The following is a 16,428-nucleotide window of genomic DNA, read 5'->3' as shown; positions in this document are numbered from 1 at the left end:
AAATGCCTCTTCCCCTGGGAAACCTAACTCATCCAAGAAGGGATCTCAAGTTGCTCTAATTATTAGTATAAACTTTAAAAAATAGTGTTCGTTACTTTCTAAGGATATGTGTGGGGACAGCGAATTTGTTTTTTTTGGGTAGCGCCGGTAAAGCTGCAAGCAAACTGCTGCAACTAAACGCGGGCGCACGTTGTATGGATCCCCGCCTTACCCACGGCACCCGGGGCTCTTTCCCGCGGAGACTACATTTCCCAGAGTGCCCCGCGAGCCAGGAAGGCGCGTGGAGCGGTGTCTCTAAGGGCCCGGGTTGAGGTAAGATGGCGGGCTCGCGGTGAATCGCAGTCAAGGTAACCATTTCCCTCTCCTTCTCCCGTCTAGGAGTCCCTAAGAGCTGGGCAGGCCCAGAAAGTTTATAGGCAGCTGTCGAGGTCTCCTGCCAGTCGTTTGCGGCAAGATAAAGCCTCTGGCATTACCAGACTCGGTCCGTCCTGCAGAAGGGCCGGCGTGTGGCCGCGCGCTTGCCGTGGAGTCTGGTTCTGGTAGCCTGTTCCTCAAGCCTCAGTCCCTCCCAGACTCTCCGCAGTCCTCTATTGCTCCAGCGTTGAATTCCGGGCCACGGGGTTTACCCTCTGAATTCTCTCTCTGGGGTGAATAATGTGACCTCTGGGTCTCGGACAGAGGGGACCTAACGTCCTCTAAAGTGTTTTGTTTCTCATTTCGTGGTTAGAAGCTGTGGGCTTGCGTTACACCCATAGTACCTATTAAGCAGCGGTAAAGTGGCAGGTAAACCGTTTGAGCTTTCGGAGCCTCGATTCTTAGTGTTTTAAATGGAGACGCCTACTTCACAGACTTGTGAGGGAGCATATAATGTATAGGAAAATGGGTCGTAAAGTGTAGGAGGCACACTGTAGGTACTCAGGGACGGCAGTGCTAATGTACCGACAGTGCAAGGAATCAGCCTGCATAGTTCAGCGACTAAGACTGATGAAGTACGCTTTTATCACTGTGCGGGGGGTGGTGGGAGGGGAATAGTCATCGAGCCCAATTGAAAACAAGTGATGTATGTCATTTATTCACAACAGACCTGGAGCTTGTGGTTATTTTCCCCCATTTTACTGTGGAAGGAACTGAGGGTTGCTTCGTTAATGACTTGCCCAAACTTTTCCAGTTTGTAAGGGATTGACTCTGAAGTTCTTGGAAGCAATTTATTTAAATTTTGTACCTTAGTTTCTTCATGAATCAAAATAAAGATGCCTCTTATGATTAGGATGAGAGTAAAATGAATGGTAGTGGAAGCACCTTGGAAAGTTAAAAAGCTTATATAAGAGGGTGAAATTTTATTTGGGACTTTGGGTGTTTATATGTGTTTTTCCAAGTCAGTATTTAATAAGTCAAGGCTAGGCCTTCTTGTTTAATATTCCATTTAATCAGAAACAGAATACTCCTTTAAGAGATGTGATAAAATCTTGTGTATGGTACCTGGGAGGTTGTACACCGACACATTTGCTTTATGAAAGGAGGAGAATGCTCTGTGCAGCATGTGTGAGTGACTGTTTCTAAGAGTAATTACACATTGGCTGAGCACTCATTGAAAGAACTACACTAGGTGTTGAGAAGTTTGCATTTAAGAGAAATAGTAATGGACATAGTTCTTGGGTTTCTGATCTTACTGTACATTTTGATGATGTTGCTCTTTATACTGTATTGCCTGGAAATGGAAAGTTGTTTAAAAGTTCTGTTAGGCAACTGTAGTTCTCGGTAGTGATCCTATTTTGTAGTGTTCAGTGTATTGTGTCACTTTAATTTATCATAGGTAACACTGATTTTTCTTTATCTCTTATACAGGGGTGAACATAGGTATACCTAGAAGCAGTTTTCTTTTTTTTTTTTTTTTTAGAAGCAGATTTTAAAAGCAGTTTCTCTTCAAATCATCTTTCATACCAACTGATAAGCATCTTGATTCGCCATGGCGTTGGCAGCACTAAAATGGGCTATATCAAGCAGAACTATCTTGAAACGTTTATTTCCAATTCAAAGTAAGTGAGTTTTTTAATGTTTAAAAAGTGTTTTTTTTAAAAATATTTATTTATTTATTTGGGCTGTGCCAGATCTTCGTTTTGGCACGCATGTGGGATCAAGTTCCCTGATCAGGGATCGAACTCCAGCCTCCTGCATTGGGAGTGCGGAGCCTTATCCACTGGACCACCAGGGAAGTCCAATGTTTAAAAAGTTTTAAACTTTTTGAAATTTATAGTAATACATGTTCATTGAAGAACATTTAATTTAGTTATTATGTATGCCTGCTATTGTATAGGAGTGTAACGTGGAAAGATCTCTGTATAGAAGGGGGAAAAAGTATGTCATAGAACAGTATATATACCGTATGATCTCATTGGGCATTTAAAAGATGATCGACCATATATGTGTGTGTGTATATATGTATAAATGCAGAGTAAAAGATGTGGACCAAATAAATTATCTCTGTAGACCACAAGTGGGATTTAACCAAGGGCAAGGGAGGGATTGATAAAGAGGAACTTTTTCTAGTTTGAATCACTTATATTTATATTTTCACATACTGTTTTTTTAGTAGTTCTTAGAATTAGCAAAGGGCAGATTTACAATTCCATCTTACAGGGTGATTATTGTTACTATTTTGGTGTGTTCTTTTGTGTTTTTTCTGTGTAATTTAAGAAAAAATGTAATTTATTCCTTTCTTTTCTGAAGAAACATAGTCACATATTTTCTTCAAAGCCTATTAATACATGTTTGATAGTCAAAACATTGATCTATATAAATGGTCTATTAAAATCTTATTTCCTGACCAACCTTCTTTTCACTTTACTTTTCCTCTGTCGGTGAACTGCATTCTCCCATTTGTAAAGAAGGCATGGTTAGAAGGCTACAATAGGTTTGCTTATTCACGTTTATTCAGCCAACTTTTTTTTTTTTTTTTTTTTTTTTGCGGTACGCGGGCCTCTCACTGCTGTGGCCTCTCCCGTTGCGGCGCACAGGCTCCGGACGCGCAGGCTCAGCGGCCATGGCTCACGGGCCCAGCCGCTCCGCGGCATGTGGGATCTTCCCGGACCGGGGCACGAACCCGTGTCCCCTGCATCAGCAGGCGGACTCTCAACCACTGCGCCACCAGGGAAGCCCCAGCCAACATTTTTTACACATCTCTGCCTGACCTTAATTGCTTCCTTCATGTTTCGTATTGACTACCATTTGTAATTGAACATTTTTATTGAATTAAGAGGAAAGGAGTTGTTTGAAGACTAGGGTAAAAAGCTGTATAAATGAAAGTATAATTAAGTAAACAGAGGAGATTGCCAAGAGACTGTAGGTATACACCAAAATCATAGTGAAAACAAAACTGTAATCAGCTCTTGATTACCTAGGAGCATTTTTTGTTGTTGTTGAGAATTGGGTGAGAGACCTCTGCTGCTTAGTTTCCCTTTTGCCCTGATAGGAACTCAGCCCCAAGGCTGATGGGAACTCAGACGTCATCCGTTTTTACCTAGCTCATGTCCTGAAACAGCAACTTGTCCTCCCTTAGGTTAATCTGCAAACCAGTTCATCTGCCCCTGGATAAGTTAAAATTGCCTGTGTGTACTTTACCAACTAGATTGTAAATTTGTACAGTGTCTATGTTGGTGTCCTCAGTGCCTCTCATACATGATAGGTGATAAATAAATGTTTGTTGAATGGACCTCAGTGAATCGCAGTTGTCAAAATATCTGATTAGTGAAGAATGAAGTTGGGTTACCCCAGAAAATTATTCCATTATCACTCAGTCATCCTAGTAATTAGTGACTACCTAACTTCTTGCATCCTTAAGCCTCTTGTTCTACACAATTTCTATTATTACTATTGAAGGTAAAGTATTATTACTGTTACTATTGATATTTTATATGAAAAGGAAGGACATTAAGATTAGAGGCAAAGCAAAACTGATTGGAAAGTTCAATGAGCACAAATAAAAAGGCCTCCTTGTATTCCAGAAGGAACATTTAAGACCTTCCAAAATATACAGTCAATGTGGGAATTTTACAGCTGAAGGAGCATTTAAAACCTTCCAAAATATACAGTCAGTGTGGGAATTTTACAGCTTTTAAGCATATTAAGTCATTTGGTCTTTACAACTTTGAATTTTACAATAACTTACCTATCACGTGGCATTATTCTCTTTCTGAAGATGAAGGAACTTGAGTTCTCTTGCCCTCAGAAGCTCAACCAGAGTTGCATATCTGGTAAATTAGAGTTCTGATCAAAACCTATGTCTTCCCAATATATTTTCTGCTACACTGCCTTTGTTGTTGTAATTTAAAATATTCAACATTTGAAAATGAAGTGGGACTATCAGCTTTTATAGATTATGTCAAAATGCAATTAAATGTGTGTGTGTATAAATATATATATGTAAAACAAGAAAAGCTTGTGAGTTGTGGAGAGCTGACTCTCATTGAAATTCTTTTCGGCACATTGAGTTGATATGGATTGATTAATGTTAACTTTGGCATCCGTTCTAATTATGCATTTAGAACCTCTGATATTTAACCATATCTAGAATTTTTCTCTTGATAAAATGTCAAATGCATTTTTCAAGTATTAATTCTGCAGAAATTAACATTTTAGAGGCAGTTTGGCAATCTCTTCTTTATTAGTAGGAACTATAGGGGACATAGTAATGAACAAGGTGAGATTCCTGGCCTTAAGGAACTTATTTAGACTTGTAGTTGAAACAGACACCTATGGAAACAATACCTGGAATATGATGTGGTAGTATGTGATGTATGTCATGAGGGTACAAACAAATGTCTAGGTTAGTGCAGAGTACAAATATTGCAGTTTCCTGTTGAACTAAATACTGCTGTCTTGAGTTTTCCCTCCTGCCTAGTTAAGAATGGTAAATTCTGTCTCTCCTGCCTCTGCCACCCAACCCTGTTTCTTTCAGCAAACATGTACACCACTTAGCTGGTGTATTCAGAGAATACAAACTGTTTCTAATATTAATCCATACATAATTAAGAAGATCCCCAACAGTGTCAAACAAGAAAATAAAATATGTGTAAATGATTTTTACATTACCCTCTGATTTGTCTTAATAAATGCTCTTCTGTGTGAGCACAGATAATTGAAAATTAATAAATCTTTTGAAAGATGAGGTTATATTTCTAATTCTTTGTATCTTGTTATCTTTACATAAATAGAATTTCGGGGTTGACATTTTGCTGAGTAATCTTTTATGATACTAATGAATTTTGTTAAGGTACTTTTAATGCCTTGGAGTAAGAATTTATATTTAGACCTCTATATGCAATCCTTGGGGAAAGGAGAGTTTACAAAGATGGAAAACACATCTTTGTTTAGACAGCTTTGATACATATAAATAACTGATGCATTACAAAGGACACAGTGATGGTATAGCATTGTCATGTGGAGTGTTGGTTGTGGGACATGTAAAATAGACAACTCTTTCTGTGACGGGGGATGTAGGGCAGGAAGGGGGGAAAGGGTTTCATGGAAGGGTAGCATTAGACCCTTGGAAGATGAGTGGTATTTGAACAAAGTGGGGATGTGGCTCAGCTGAGAGAAGCTGATCCTTGGTTGTAGCCAAGATATATTCAGAATTTTTTTTTTTAACCATACTGAGCTACATTTACGTTTTTTCTTTATATTTAAAAGAACAAAATTTCTCTGAACATAGAGGGACCTTTCACAAGCTTAAAAAAAAAGTAGTTATGGCTCTTGAATGTGCAGGTATTCTAGAAACGGAAAATATGCTTTGAAATGTTGCATTTTGATCAAGAACAGTTGATTTTGAACAGTTTATTTTGTATTTCATTACTTAAACACTCGCCCTTTATGAACTATGCACTCCAGTCACACTAAAGTTTTTATTTTATTTTATTATTTATTTATTTATTTGGCTGAGCCGCGCGGCTTGCGGCATCTTAGTTCCCCAAGCAGGGATTGAACCCAGACCCCAGCAGTGAAAATGCTGAGTCCTAACCACCGGACCACCAGGGAATTCCCAACACCAAAGTTTTTAGAACACTCAGAAACTTTATGTTCTTTCTTTCCTCTGGTCCTGGCACTTTTTATTCCCTCTGCAAGGAACACTGTACTCATCCCCTAACAACTCCAGCTTACTCCGTCATCCTTCAGAACACCTTAAACATCATCTCCACCGGAAGAGCATTCTTGGACCTGTACACTCCTGTTCTGTAATCTGTCCATGTGTCCCTTTCACTCCCAATGCTTACCCTTCCTAGCAGGGCTTATCTTTATATTGGAATTGTTTGTTTACTTGTCTCTCTCTCACCAGACTTGCACCCTTTTTGAGGTCAGGGACTGGATCTTAACTTGTTGAATCCCTAGCTCCATGTGTAGCCCTGTTTCATAGTGAATACAGTAGATAGTGGTTGAATGAGTAAAACTAGCTTTCTTTACATTGGTGTGAGGACATACGCTCAAATTAACTAAATCCATCTTACTGTTTGGGGTTTTTGCAGATGGAGCCTTATATTGTGTTTGTCATAAAACTACGTATTCTTCTCTTCCAGATGACTATAACTGGTATGTATTGAAATCCAATTGAAAAAAAAAGTTCGTTAGCGCTATCTGAAATGATTTAATTTTATTTCTTGTTTTGGTATTTTCTGCTTTCTTTTCTGATTATTCTTTCTTTAATTTTGTTTTTAAACATTATTTCAGTGATCTTATTTACCCAGTGTCTGGGCTTATAAATGGTTTAAATAAAAATCATTATCATTGTGTTTCAGTGAATACTTCATTTGTTGTAAGACAGACTTGCTGATAGAAATGCTGTCTTTTCTTCCTGAAACATTCTTTAGCTTTTTGGAAAAGCTAAATACTTTTTATGGTTTTCTCTTAGGGTTCATATCTGTTAGCTTAAGCAGTTATTTATCTTATCTTTTGTTAACATTGAATAATCCTAAATTACAGATATTTAATTCAACCACAATTTATTTGGTACTTATTCTAGTCAGTATGCTAAGAACTAGGACTAACATGAATGAAATATTGTCCTTTATCTTATAGCAACGTCTTATGTGCAGAAACTACAACATGTTTTCTTAAGTTACATTGTTTTTATTGTGAATTTTAGTAAAAATATATTTTCTTCCCTCTTGACACCAGTTTTAATTGTAAATTTAGTAAGTGTTAGGATAGTGATGAAATAAGACTAGGAAATAGGTAGCACTTTTGAACCTGAAAAGATTGCGTCTTATATGACGTGTTTTGTATTATGCCAAAGGCGCTTGGAGAAATGCTGATCTAGAAAAAGTGCTCAGCTACAATCTTTATGATTGGAAATTCAGGTGATCCTTTACCTGGAAGATTATGTATTTTGCTGATCTTTGGCTTTAATAATTTAAGTAATCTCCTTACAGCTTTTTGAAGGTAGCTTTTAGATAAGGAAAAGAAGTTCTATTAATAGTGATGAATGAACATGAAGATCTCTTCCAAAGGTTAAGAAAACAAGTAACTTTAACAAAACAAATAATTTGAAGAATAATTTAGATTAAATAGTGGGTAATGCAGTAAAGGTTTGTTGTGGTAGTTAAGCTGACATATTTTGTGGGATGGTATGAGTTGCCCCTGTAATATGGGTACCCTGGTTTGCCAGTCCAGTGACATGATGGCATTTATTCTTCAGGGATTTGTGATTAACAGATTTTGGCTCTAATAATCATTTTGCCTTGAATACAGTATAACTCTGTTTCTAAAACATTCTTTTTTTTTTTTAGCAAAGTAGAGCTTGCTTTGACATCTGATGGCAGGACAATAGTATGCTATCACCCTTCTGTGGACATTCCGTATGAACACACAAAAGTATGTATAAGAAAGTCTCTTGTAATTTTAAATTTGTTGTTGGACCATTCACCCTTCTTTACAGTATCCAAAGAGAAGGGAATTGTTTGATTTTCTTTATTTGGTTTAGATCTTTTGGCTTTTTTATTTTACTGTTTTGATTTTTCTCTTATTTCTTTTCATCATTTTTCTCTAAAGGTTTTTTTCAGTACACAAAGTGAAACATTTAAACACAATTACAGCATAAGTTTTCTGGTCTAAAATTTGGTAGATTTCTGACTAGGGATCAAACACACCTAGTATAAATTTTAAAAACACATTGTCCCGGGCTTCCCTGGTGGCGCAGTGGTTGAGAGTCTGCCTGCCGATGCAGGGGACACGGGTTCGTGCCCCGGTCCGGGAAGATCCCACATGCTGCAGAGCGGCTAGGCCCATGAGCCGTGGCCTCTGAGCCTGCGCGTCCGGAGCCTGTGCTCCGCAACGGGAGAGACCACAACAGTGAGAGGCCCGCGTACCGCAAAAAAACCCCAAAAAACAAACAAACAAAAAACACATTGTCCCATACTACTTACTATATATTGCATTCTAATAAATTATGAAAAGTTTGTATTTTAGTGTACTGTTTCATAACTTTTATATTGTGTTGGTTTTGATAATCCTTTTAATGTTTGGTGAATTTCTTCTTTTTTCGGTTAGTTTTTCCTTTTGCTTTTTTTAAAAAAAATTAATTTATTTATTTATTTTTGGCTGCGTTGGGTCTTCGTTGCTGTGCGCGGGCTTTTCTCTAGTTGTGGTGAGTGGGGGCTACTCTTCATTGTGGTATGCAGGCTTCTCATGGCGGTGGCTTCTCTTGTTGTGGAGCATGGGCTCTAGGCATGTGGGCTTCAGTAGTTGTGGCTCGTGGGCTCAGTAGTTGTGGCTCACGGGCTCAGTAGTTGTGGCTCACGGGCTCAGTAGTTGTGGCTCACAGGCTTAGTTGCTCTGCAGCATGTAGGATCTTCCCGGATCAGGGCTCGAACCCGCGTCTCCTGCATTGGCAGGCGGATTCTCAATCACTGCACCACCAGGGAAGCCCCTGGTTATTTTTTTCTAACGGGCCAACATGGGCATATATTTTAAGTGGCCTAGTTTAATTTTTTCCATATTTCTTCAAAAGCCAGCACTAGATAAAGGAGTTTTTGTTTTTATTTTTAATATAATTTAACTTGACCCAAGTCTTTTTATTATTTTATATATGAATAACTTTCTCTTATTTCTTTAAGCCCTCTTCTACTATATTCCATAATGTTTGATTTGCTTTTTGAGGAGAAAATAATTCGTCACATGATGCATCTAGTGATACCTATTTTTAAGAATCATGATTAGGGCCAGAGTACCGGTTTGACGAAACAAATTAATGTTATTTTACTAGTTTGTATTCCCTTTTTACAACCTCACCATTTTGTCTGCCTGCTTTGTATTCTAGCTAGATACCGTAGGCAATATTCCAGTATTCCTTTTTTGTTTCATTTCTTTGGACAGTGTGTAGAAAATAGGAGTAAGTCACTGACTTTTGGCCTGTAAACCTCTAGCTCATACTATATTGTGCCTTCTTACATTGTTATTTTTTGTTATATTTCTGGTTACGTGCTTTATCCTTGTTTTAGAAGTTTATACTAAGAAGCCCAGGACTGTGTGGTCATTTCTCAGCATCCAAACTCTCATCCCCATATGGCTCTTTGCATCCCTGAATCTGATGCTTTTCCTATCTTTCCCAACTCTCAAAACTTTTCCATTGTACTTTTAGAACTTACTGTCATCATTAAAATCTCTCATAACCTTAACTTCTTCCAGAATGTTGAAACCTTCTGACTCTAACAGAAACTTAGCTGTACTCTGGTATCATTGCTTCCCTAGCACTCTTAAGTAGTTGTGCTTTTCTCTCTTAAACCCTTTTACTACTGAGCATAGAGATGGAATAGGTGTCCCTGTGGCTCTTCACTGTCATATCCAGATCATCTTTCCTCCTCCATAACAATTTCTAGCTTTGTAGTTTGTATCATTAAACCATACCATCTACTTATCTTTTTTCTTTTGCTGTTACCTGTCATCACGCATTTCACTTCTCCTCACCCTCACGTGCCCCCATCCCCCCACTCTTCTTTGAAGATTTTAGATGTACTCTCACACTCTCCAACACTGTGTCCTAATTCTTTGTTATTTCAGCGTCGATGTAGATGATCTGTCTACTACCCCAGCCTCTTAACTTTTTGATCTTTTTTCTGCATGGGAGTGGAGCCCCACTCCTGTGGTTGTACCCTAGAGATGTTTTAATCACAAATAACTCCTCCTCCTTCCTCCCAATCTAGATTTTTAAGAATTCCACTAGCTTACTACCAACTCCCCCTAGTTTCCCAGCTTCAGGAATTATTCATCCCCTCATTAAGACCTGCATCAGGGCCTCCCTGGTGGCGCAAGTGGTTAAGAGTCCGCCTGCCGATGCAGGGGATACGGGTTCGTGCCCCGGTCTGGGAGGATCCCATATGCCGCGGAGCGGCTGAGCCCGTGAGCCATGGCCACTGGGCCTGCGCATCCGGAGCCTGTGCTCCGCAACGGGAGAGGCCACAACAGTGAGAGGCCCACATACCGCAAAAAGAAAAAAAAAAGAAAAAAAAAAAAAAAAGACCTGCATCAGTTGATCGAACCACTTGTTCACAGTCCTTCATGTATCTTGTACATTCTCACTTCTTTCCTTACCCAGCATAGATTCCATGGTCATCATCATAATCACTCCCTTGCATACATACCCATCTCCCTGCCTCTTTCTTTTTTTGTTTTTTTTCTTTTTTGTGGTACGCGGGCCTCTCACTGTTGTGGCCTCTCCCGTTGTGGAGCACAGGCTCCGGACACGCAGGCTCAGCGGCCATGGCTCACAGGCCCAGCCGCTTCGCGGCATGTGGGATCTTCCTGGACCAGGGCACGAACTCGTGTCCCCTGCATCGGCAGGCGGACTCAACCACTGCGCCACCAGGGAAGCCCCTCCCTGCCTCTTTTTCTGTTGAACTCCCTCTGTTGTATCAGTTGTCTCCTCTCCCGTGTCCTCAGTATTCCTCTCTCTAGTCTAGGAGATCACTCCTGTCAGCTCACACGAATCACTCTACTGCTACCACACTGGCCTCCATGCTGTTCTTTAAAGTACGTACTTAGGAAGCTCCTGCCTCAGGGCCTTTATAGTTACTGCTTCCTCTGCCTGGAATGCTTTTCCCCCAGAAATCCTCATAGTTTATTCCCTTTCCTTTAGATCTTTCCATATTTGTTACCTAGAGACCCTCCTTGCCACTACATTTAAAATAGTACCCCTGCCCCTGGAATCCCTATTGTCCTTCACTTTGCTTTGCTTTGCTTAATAGCATTTATCATTTCTGGCGCACTGGATATTTTCTTGCTTTTCTGTCTGTCTCCCTCCATTAAAATGTAAGCTCCGTGAGGACAGGGGCTTGTCTGTTTTGTTCCTTGCTATATCCTCAGCACCTGGAATAATACCTGTACTCGGTAGGTGCACAATAAATATTGTTGATTAAATAAATAAATTTGGCCCTCTCTCTTCATGCTTAAGAGTTTTCTGTTTTAAGGCTAATAGATATTTACATGGAGAAGCATGGAAATTTTTTGTTCCTAAAGTAATAAATTATAGATTGGACTTTATTTACAATAAGAAACATTCTCGAAAACATGTTACTGTTAAAATATGTTCCTTTTGAATCAGATTTACAAATTTCATGAAGATAGTACATAACATTAAATAACTATATTTAAAGGTGACTTAAAATTTAGAGTTGATTTTCTTCTTTTCTCAAGGAAGGAGCTGCAACTCTAGTGGGCCCTTTCATTCTCTAGGCCCTGGAAAGCATATTGCATACAGAGATCCTGGTCATAAGTAGAAATACCTACTGACACTGGCTTTAGGAAAGTTAAGATGATTTGTATCTTTGGTTTTCTGGTAATTTACATTTGAATCTAAAAGATGTCGATTATTTTCCATGAATCCAGGTAAAAAGATCCTTCTTTCTGTTTTGGCTAGGTATGTGTTTTATTACAACTAAAAATACTTTTCTAGAATTTAGGATTTCTAGTTTAGGAAGATAAAGATTTTAAACCAGGGGCAAGAAATAATGATTTGGAAAAATAAAGTAAAAATGTAAGTACTCGAAATTCTTTTTAGTGGTTGATTTAGTGGAAAATTTCAAAAGTCAAATTTGAAAATTCTTAAGAAAAACAAGGGAAATTCAGGATGACAGTTCTGAATGTTTTTTTTTTAAAGTTGACATTCAGTTTTGTTTTAGTTTTTACTTTTTACTGAAATATTCATGTACCCTTTCTTTGAAGTTTGATCAAGGAGATCAAATACAACCTAAAAATCAGTTCTGAGTCTGCAGAGGCTTTTGGTTTAGACTTCTAAGAAGCCATTAATTCCAATGTCTTTTATCTGTGTGCCTGGAAAAGAAATACAAAGCAGAGAGAATTTGTGATATATTAGAATTGAGCCTGTTGGGAATAGGAAGAGAGACAATGAACATTTATTAACACTTGAAAATAACTGTTTGATAGTAGTTAAAACATTTGATCTTTAGCAACAAGTAGAGTAACCTAAAAGAGAGAAAACTATAGGCTCTAATCTAGCATTTGCTAGTATACCTCAGGGTCTGATAGTAACTTGCAAAGACACAAATATTAATATTTCACTCTACATGTAAGAGATGATCATATAAAATTACTTAAAATGTCTAAGGAGCACTTTTTCTTTAAATAAATTTATATCACTGTTTTCCTGTTTGAGGCTTTAAAATAAATGTTACAGCTACCTACCATTATTGAACTCAAAGAGTACGAGGGACAGCTCAGCATGTTATCATTTCACTTAATCCTCATCAAACCCTTATTAGGTAGATAATTACTCCTTAGATTTTATGAAAGGGAGATTAAGAGCTTAAATAACTCTTCCAAGGTCACAGAGATAGTAGTTATTGACCAAAGCCCAGTTCTTAACCTCTTTACTATACTTTCTCCTTATTCCCTCCCACACTAAGGAAGTGATTCCTTATTTCTACTTAAATCAAATTGTTACACTTAAATCTAACTTTGAAAGCTTTTCATAATGTGATTTCTCGAGATCCATTTTTTAACATCACCTGCTTATTGTATGTTTTTACCTACCTTGCTTTATTTATAATGTTTGTTATTCCTTCTAGAATTCATTCTACACTCTGTGACAAGGCTCTGACTTGGCTCCTGTTCTATTTCTCACTAATATCTTTGTTAATTTGCATCTCTATAGTACTTAGTCAGTTGTGCCACCATCATGTACCTATGTATTGCCTTTTAAAGAGGTTTTATTTTTTCATGTACATAAACTAAATAAATATGAGTCCATGCTGTAACATTCAGTACAGTGGTAGAATGTAGCGGTTGTCATTAATAGTGTGTGAATGTAAAGAAGACATCTGTGTTTGAATTGTTTCCTTTTTGATGGTAAATTCAGGTTTTCATTGTGTTGTAATACATATCTATGGTATTTGTAAAGCAAGGCAATGTTATAGTCTCGTGTTACATATGTTATCACTTAATATTTAAAATATAGGTAGCTTGACTTTCCAAGACACTGATTTTTAAGGGCTTTAGTCAGCCAGCGTTGCTGATGGGCATATGTTATATCACTCATGTGTTGGGAGGAGATGAGTTTTTTTTAGTAATTAATGTCTTTGGGGGAAAAAACTACTCGAATTACCATAAAGCATCATTTGATGATATTTCAGGCACCTAAAATGAAAACATTGAAAAATTTCCTGCTTCTTTTGGATATAAGAAATATCATTTTCTATTAAAGGTTTTTCATTGTATCTCACTTTAATGGTATGCAAGGTAGAGACTAAACTTTTAAGTTAAAAAATAATAATGGGCACAATTTATAGTTTTGAGAAATAGAAACTAAAGTAATAAGTACTTTATTATTGGGGGAAAATAACTTTAAATAAGAACTTTATTATTGGAAAGGGAACCCAAAACTTGATATGAGAAGAAAAATATTTCTGGGGAATTCCCTGATGATCCAGTGGTTAGGACTCTGTTCTTCCACTGCAGGGGGCACGGGTTCGATCCCTGGTCAGGGAACTAAGATCCTGCATGGTGTGACCAAAAAAAAATTCTGATTCTTTAATGAATAGTGCAGCTAAGTGAAACTGTTCTGATGACTTATTTACCCACCTTTAGGTACGATAATGAAGTACTCAGTGTGGTAATTATTTTACTGTAAACTCAATCAGATGCTGGCTAACATTCCTACATTTTGATGTTGTTCATTGCTGATTATTTTGCAGCCTATCCCTCGGCCAGATCCTGTGCAAAATTATGAAGAAACACATGATCTAGTGCTGAAAACCAGATTAGAAGAAAAACGTGAATACTTAGAGCAAGGACCCATGATAGAACAACTTAGCAAAATGTTCTTTACTACTAAGCACCGTTGGTATCCTCATGGACAGTAAGTTCTATTTTCTTTTCTTCTTCAACTCTCACTGAACACTATAGAAATAACTTTCCTTCTATTAACAAACTTCTGAGGTTGTACTTTGTATGAAGGAATTAACACCCAGTATGATCACCTATTAAATTGTATTTTTAAGTCTACATATATAGAGTGGCTAAAATGAAATAGTACTTCTTTTCCTTTATTTTAGTGGGGGAGTTTAACCAAAGCTTTCAGGGAATTTTGCAAGAGTTCTTGAAAATTTTTCCATTCCATGATGTAGTCATTTTATGTATTGTTTTTATTCATCTTCTTGATGAATACTTGATCTTGTCCTCAGCCCTCTATCCATTTATTTAACAGATTTTGAGTTATTGCAGAAAAAATTGGGGTACAGCAAATGATTGGGCAGTATATATATTTTTCAGTTCCTTTAGGAACTACAGTTGCCCCTCTGTTTCCCAGTACTCACATTTTATTACATTGATTCTTACCTCGTATCTAATTCTGAGTTTAATTTGTTTACTTCTTTTTTTTTTTTTTTTTTGCGGTACGCAGGCCTCTCACTGTTGTGGCCTCTCGCGTTGCGGAGCACAGGCTCCGGATGCACAGGCTCAGCGGCCATGGCTCACAGGCCCAGCCGCTCCGCGGCATGTGGGATCCTCCCGGACTGGGGCACGAACCCGTGTCCCCTGCATTGGCAGGCAGACCCTCAACCGCTGCACCACCAGGGAAACCCTGTTTACTTCTTTTGATTCTTATTTCTTTCATATCTATCTTATTCCCTACTAAACTAAGAAACTAAAACCAAGAAGTGGCTTTTTAAAATTGTTTGTTTAAGCAAACTTTGTTTTTATTCACTTGTTTTATTCACTTTGCTTTTATTCACCCAGTAACTAGCACTGGGCTGGCACATTTATGGCAGGACATGCTTATGGAATTAATGAATATGCAATCATCGAGCTGCTTGAAGTGATGAGTGATCAAAAACACAATCGTTGTTTGTCAGTTGTTTATAGTCAAGGAAGGAAGATAGTAGAGTAAATAAACAAATCAAGAGATTGACATTTGAAGGATGGTTAGGAGTTAGCCATGCAGAATGGGGAAAAGGCTTCACAGGCTGAGAACAGTATGTCATAGAGTAAGCTGGGGAAACTGCAAGTAGTTCAGCTTGGATGGGACCCAGAATATGAGGAGGGAATGTAAGAAGGGTCTCATGAAGGATTTTGTGTCGTGCTGAGGAGTTTAGGTTTTATTTTCATTGCCAAATTCTAAGAATCAAACTGACATCCCCAAAGTTTATGCATTAGGAAATCCTTAAGTAGGTTCTGTATTTGGGATAAGGTGATACATGGAAAGATTGGAGTCAGAGGGACTTGCTATGAAACTGTTACAATAGTCCAGGTGAAATTTGTTGAAGACCTACATGAAAGGACCAGCAACGGAACAGAAAGGGGGAAAGTTAAAGAGAGAGTTAGGAGACCTCTCAAGTTTCTGACAGAGGTGTTCAGGTGGATGGTGGTGCCACTCATACAAGCTGGGAAACAGTAGAGAGTGAGGAAGATGAACCTATTGTTGGTTATGTTGAGTCTGAAGACTCTGGATCATCTGGTGGGGAGCAGTTCTGAAAGCAGGTGCATGTATGGACCTGGAGCTTGGTTTACTTTTTTAGTTTCTCTTTAGAAGGTACTTTCTCCCTTATCTGTAGTTACAGTAGAGATTCCTCAGGGCTCTGCCTTATACTCCATGTCTTGCTAAAATTTGTTCTGAGAGCTTCAGTTACATTCATTATCTAGATGACATGCAACCTGCTCCATTATACATTTTTTAATTTCCTCAGCCTTATTCCCAATGTCATGGTTCTTAGAATATTACTAACTAGATAACTGTCCAAAGTTTTAAATTCATTATAACAAAGCACAGCTCTTCTTTTCCTGTCTTAAAAAAGCCCCTCCCTTAATAATCTTTCTGTAATAAAAGTGATATTTCTGTATCAATTTCCCAAGGAAAAAAATCTGTGATTTTTTTGGACCACTGTAGTGCCTTTTTTAAAAAAATAAATTTATTTATTTTATGTATTTATTTTT

At 38.0% G+C, this 16,428-nt stretch overlaps 1 protein-coding gene across 4 annotated transcripts in view; it reads left to right on the top strand.

Annotated features, from left to right (window-relative positions):
- Positions 1-286: 286 nt before the first annotated feature.
- The window catches only part of MRPL42 (mitochondrial ribosomal protein L42), a 33,858-nt gene continuing 17,716 nt past the window's right edge, over positions 287-16,428 (top strand). The window contains exons 1-5 of one of the 4 annotated variants that reach the window (XM_060113408.1): positions 287-312; positions 1,846-2,036; positions 6,516-6,579; positions 7,776-7,860; positions 14,193-14,356. In XM_060113408.1, the coding sequence (XP_059969391.1) occupies positions 1,967-2,036; positions 6,516-6,579; positions 7,776-7,860; positions 14,193-14,356 (383 nt within the window). In that variant the 5' untranslated portion in view covers positions 287-312; positions 1,846-1,966. Of the gene's footprint in view, positions 348-1,845; positions 2,037-6,515; positions 6,580-7,775; positions 7,861-14,192; positions 14,357-16,428 lie in introns of all 4 variants that reach the window. The other 3 variants (XM_060113410.1, XM_060113409.1, XM_060113407.1) reach the window with 3 other exon arrangements.

The sequence above is a fragment of the Mesoplodon densirostris genome, chromosome 11 (genome assembly GCF_025265405.1).
Source record: "Mesoplodon densirostris isolate mMesDen1 chromosome 11, mMesDen1 primary haplotype, whole genome shotgun sequence".
In the NCBI taxonomy this organism is placed as follows: domain Eukaryota; kingdom Metazoa; phylum Chordata; class Mammalia; order Artiodactyla; family Ziphiidae; genus Mesoplodon; species Mesoplodon densirostris.
This window is presented reverse-complemented; position numbering and strand designations above follow the sequence as displayed.